The following is a 4814-nucleotide window of genomic DNA, read 5'->3' as shown; positions in this document are numbered from 1 at the left end:
CCATAATGAGATCTGATGCTCTCTTCTGGTGTGTCTGTAGCTGTACAGGTACGGTGTACTGAGATATAATAGTAAATGAATCTTTAGGCTGGAGCAAGCAGGGCTGGAGCGAGGGGGGCCCGACCAGAGTGAGCAGAGGTCCTGAATTCAAAATTCCCAGCAATGGCTCACAACCATCACAGCTACCGTGTGCTCATATACATTAAATAAGTAAGTAAGTAAATAAATAAATAAATCTTTTTAAAAAGAAAAAGAAAAGAAACCCTGCCAACAAAACAAAACCAAAATAGGTCCTGAGAGATCACCACCTGAGCCCTTCATGAATAGTAGGCTCTATTTCACCATCCTCCTACCTCAACCACCTAAGCGCTGCTATTAAACCATGCCCAGCTCAGTCTGTCTTCTTTTGTTTTGTTTTATTTTACTTATTTTATCTGTGTTGATGCTTTGCTTGTAAGTATGGCTATCTACTACCTTCTCTGGTGCCTGTAGAGGCCAGTAGAGAGTCTCTGACCCTCTAGAAATGGAGTTACAGACAGTTGTAGGATACCACATTGCCACTGAGAATTGAGCCTGGGTATTCTGGAAGAGAAAGAAGTGTTCCTGACCACTGAGATATCTCTTCAAACTGTGCCCTTTAAAAAATATTTACAAAATTTTATGTGCGTGTGTGCGCTTGAGTGAGGCTACATGCACTACATGCATGCAAGTGCCCATGAAGTATAAAGGGTATTGGGATCCCCTGGAACTAGGGTTACAGTGGTTCTAAGTTGTCTAATGTGAGTGTTGGGAACTGAACCTGGGTTCTCTGCAAGAGTAGTGAGTGTTCTTAACCACTAAGCCATTTCTCCAACCCTCAGACTGTCTTTTTATGATGTTTTCCTCTAAAAGGTTTGTGTGTGTGTGTGTGTTTATGTGTTGAAGAATCATATCATACCTGTGGAGTTCAGAGGACAACTTGTAGAAGTTGGTTTTCTCCTTCTACCATGTGGCTTCTGGGGCTAGAACTCAGGTGGTCAGGCCTGGCAGCACGTGCCCCCACTGGCCCATCTCACTGGCCCCTTTTGTTGTGTTGCTTCCGACCCAAAGCCTGCATTTTTTAAGTGTATGTATCTAAAGGTGCTCAGATGTTTATTCCTTAAGCAAAGCCAGGTCGTTTCCAGCCATCACAAGTGAGAGCTTGTTTTCTAGAAGAGAAGGTTCTAAGACCTAGCAGACCCCTCATGCCCTTCTCGGCCCTCATCTCCTCTAAACTGTCTATCCAACACACAGGTGTTCTATAAAATGGGCCCACAGCATAGCCAGCACTGACTTGCGTATGGCATTGTTAAAGATGTGGAGCCCACGACGCTTCCAAAACCTGGATGGGTCACTTTGAACACGTGTGGCAGGGAAGGTTAGCATCTCAGGAGAATGTATGGAAGTCTAAAGTAAGCCAGCAGTCTGTCCCTCTATGCTCAGCCGTGGAACTGGAGCCTGGGTTAGAGGCTGAGCTTACTAGGAGGCCTGGCCCACACTTCTGGATGCTTGCAATAAGTACCAGGTCTAGCTCGTAGAAGAACCAACAGTCCTGTTGTCTTGGGCTATCCATGGCACAAAATAGCTGCAAAGGTATCAGGGAGTCTGACTACGCATATTTTTGATATACTGTTAGGCAATTCATAGTAATTTCTCCCCCTACCCCGTGATATGGGGCTTTACTGTAATAGCCCAGATTGGCTTCAAACTTTTCATCCTCCTGTCTCCATCTCTCAAGTCCTGGGATGCCAGGGGACTACCATGCCTGGTCATGGTATTTGACTTTTTAACTAAAAAGCACTTTTCCAAACAGTAACAGCTTACAAACGCACATCCCCAGTCACCCCGTAATTGTCCTTCTGCTAATTTATCTGCAGGTATCCGTCACGACTGTGCACACAAGCATAATGACTCACTGTAGAAGCGCCTGTAATAGTAAAATATCAGAATGAATTCAAATGCTGTCATCATGAGGCTGAGTCTATGAGTCAAGGCACATTCAGACATCAAGACATCATGAGGAAACTGTGTAAGCATCTTTATGGAACTGCTTCCATGGCAGATGAAGGGAGAAAAGCAAGACGCAGAGTGTATGTATACAGAGCTGCACTTGCAGATGGAAGGGGTATAATGAGAGCCCCCTTTCCCGTCTGTAAAGAGGTGGCTGCTGTAGGCATGAGGAGTGGTTGCCCCTGTGATGGCGGATGAAAAACAGGGAGGAGAAGAAGGTTTTTACCCGGCGTATGATTGTACTTTATGGCTTGGAACCATGTGAGTGTAGTATACATTAAAAAATAAATAAAACAGGGGAGGGGGCTGGAGAGATGGCTCAGTGGTTAAGAGCACTGACTGCTCTTTCAGAGGTCCTGAATTCAATTCCCAGCAACCACATGGTGGCTCACAACCATCTGTAATGGGATCTGATGCCCTCTTCTGGCATGACTAAAAATAGCTATGGTGCATTCATATAAATAAAATAAATAATTCTTTAAAAATAATAATAGAAATAAAACAATAAAATTAAAAAGAAGTGTTTATTGTGGCCCTTAGAATAAGAACTCTTGTTTTGGTTCTCCAGATTTGGTTGTCTTGGTGTCACCTGGTCATCCTGGTGGCCTGTGGGCTCTTCAGGTTGGGCGCATGCGGAAGCCATGGCCATACCTAGTGACTGGTCAGACATGCCACTTCAGACCAGAATGTGATTTCCAGTGTCCAAGGCTGTGGTGGGAAGACCAGTCTTGGGGCTTCTTACTGGTAAAAGCAACTCCCAAAGGTTCTGAGGTCTGGGTCCCCCATCTTCACAGCAGCTTCTAGGAAGGAGGGGGCCAGCAAGGTCCTAGTAGGGAGGCATCAGCTGTTCCCGGCTCAGGAAGGAGGAGCGGTGGTACCGATCTCGGGTGGCAAAGTCTGCATTGTCCTGGGTAAGCTGAGTCATTGCCATGTCGACCTTGGCTGGGGATGGTGCCAAGATGACTTGTTCCCGGGCGGACCTCAGGCTCCTTCAGGGAGAGACACAGGATGGGGAGAAGGAAAGAAGAGGTGGAGATGAATTGTGGAAGCCAGTCCACCCGGATAGAGATATTGTGCAAACGCCAGCTGCACTAACACTTGGCATGTCCTTAAATATTTAAAATATAATTTTTGAGAACTACAGCAGTCTGTGAACTCAAAGATACAGTTATCAAGTGAAGAGGGTAATATTGACCATTTTTAAGTGAAACATTATAAAACTATGCCTTCTAATAAGGGATGCCCACAGTAAAGATGGATTTGTGAGAGTTCTGTAACTTTTCTTTGTTCTCTTACCAAGTGAGACAATGGCGGGACAAAACTACAGACTGGAGAGGAATGGAAAGAGATGAATGGCTTAGGTTCATTAGAAAGAAAATTGAGGTGTTACACAGGCTGCTGCAGGGAGAATGGGTACCAGAGGTACCCTATAGCCAACCCTGCATACTACAGAACCTCCTTTCCAGGCAAATGTGCCCATGGTTGCAATAGTGGCAGGAAAGGTGATGGGGCAGCCAACTGCTTCTGGATTGGATTTCAGGTCTGCTCCACAGAAAACAATTAAGACTTGGTACCACAAACCTGATAAAAAGTGATGGCTTAGGAGGTTACGGGCTCACCGAGGAACTCACTACTGTTGTTTTGCTAAAGACCATGTTCTCAAACTGCCTTCAAAATGATTATTGCTTATACACACAGATTAGTGCTGCCCTCAACCTTAGCCAGAGAAGCTTCTCTCTGTAGTGGGCAGCAGTTAATACAGAGACAAAACCGGTCAAAGTGCTGAGAATAAGTATCTATTTAGCATTCAGCCCCACATGAGACATCCATTTCCATCTCTGTCACCAAGGCTGAGGGAACTTAAGGAAGACAGGCAGAGAGGAGCAGAGAACAGGGAGGACTGTGAAATGCTGTCCTCTGGACATGCAATGGCCACTGCTTGTGGCTCATGAGCTCATTGCACTCCCAATCAAGTCAACAAGAGCAATCAAGATTCCAACAGGCAGCACTAACTGGACTCAGTGTTATTACACAAAATGGAAGGGGGTTGCAGGTACCTGGGGGACATGGTACACATGACTGAGATGTATTGCTTATGTGTGTGAAAATATCAAGAGGTAAATAAATAAAAGATATTCCATAAGAAGAAAGGAAGGAAGGAAGGAAGGAAGGAAGGAAGGAAGGAAGGGAGGAAGGGAGGGAGGGAGGGAAGAAGGAAGGAAGGAAGGAAGGAAGGAAGGGAGGGAGGGAGGAAGGAAGGAAGGAAGGAAGGAAGGAAGGAAGGAAGGAAGTTGAGCAAGCAGTCGTTTCTAGGTCACCAAGGTTTCTCAGCAAGCAGCTAAGAGGTAAAGTGCCATGCTTTGTGTACCAAAGTAGTAAAAACCAAGAGAAGCCCAGGTTTAGAGTCTATTGGTACCATCTCTGTACATCCAGGTGGATACACTAGTGGAGATCATAGTCCACACTGTGCCAGAGGAAGGTGTCAGAGGCTGAAGAAGGCAGAGCTGTTCTTAGCTCTATCCCTCATCAATCCGTGGCCCTCAGGATGCCTCTGTCTCCACAGGCCTCCACGGCAGGCCCACAGCCTGTTAGGCCCTTGAGTTCCCACAGAGGCACAGATTTCCACTGAACATCTTCCCCCAAAAAGAATCAGCTATTTTACTTAGAATGTTCAAGTGCTCAAAATCAGGAATGTAAAACAAGATATAGTGATGTAGCCGGGCAGTGGTGGCACACGCCTTTAATCCCAGTACTTAGGAGGCAGAGGCAGGTAGATTTCTGAGTTT

At 45.7% G+C, this 4814-nt stretch overlaps 1 protein-coding gene across 2 annotated transcripts in view; it reads right to left on the bottom strand.

The window, feature by feature from the left end:
* Positions 1-1787: 1787 nt before the first annotated feature.
* Slc12a8 (solute carrier family 12 member 8) overlaps positions 1788-4814 on the bottom strand; it is a 166939-nt gene continuing 163912 nt past the window's right edge. For both annotated transcript variants that reach the window (XM_031363721.1, XM_031363722.1), the window contains one exon: positions 1788-3017. In XM_031363721.1, the coding sequence (XP_031219581.1) occupies positions 2855-3017 (163 nt within the window). In that variant the 3' untranslated portion in view covers positions 1788-2854. The remainder of the gene's footprint in view (positions 3018-4814) is intronic.

The sequence above is a fragment of the Mastomys coucha genome, unplaced genomic scaffold (genome assembly GCF_008632895.1).
Source record: "Mastomys coucha isolate ucsf_1 unplaced genomic scaffold, UCSF_Mcou_1 pScaffold12, whole genome shotgun sequence".
In the NCBI taxonomy this organism is placed as follows: domain Eukaryota; kingdom Metazoa; phylum Chordata; class Mammalia; order Rodentia; family Muridae; genus Mastomys; species Mastomys coucha.
The sequence above is the reverse complement of the archived record's forward strand: the minus strand, read 5'-3'. Positions and strand labels throughout refer to the sequence as shown.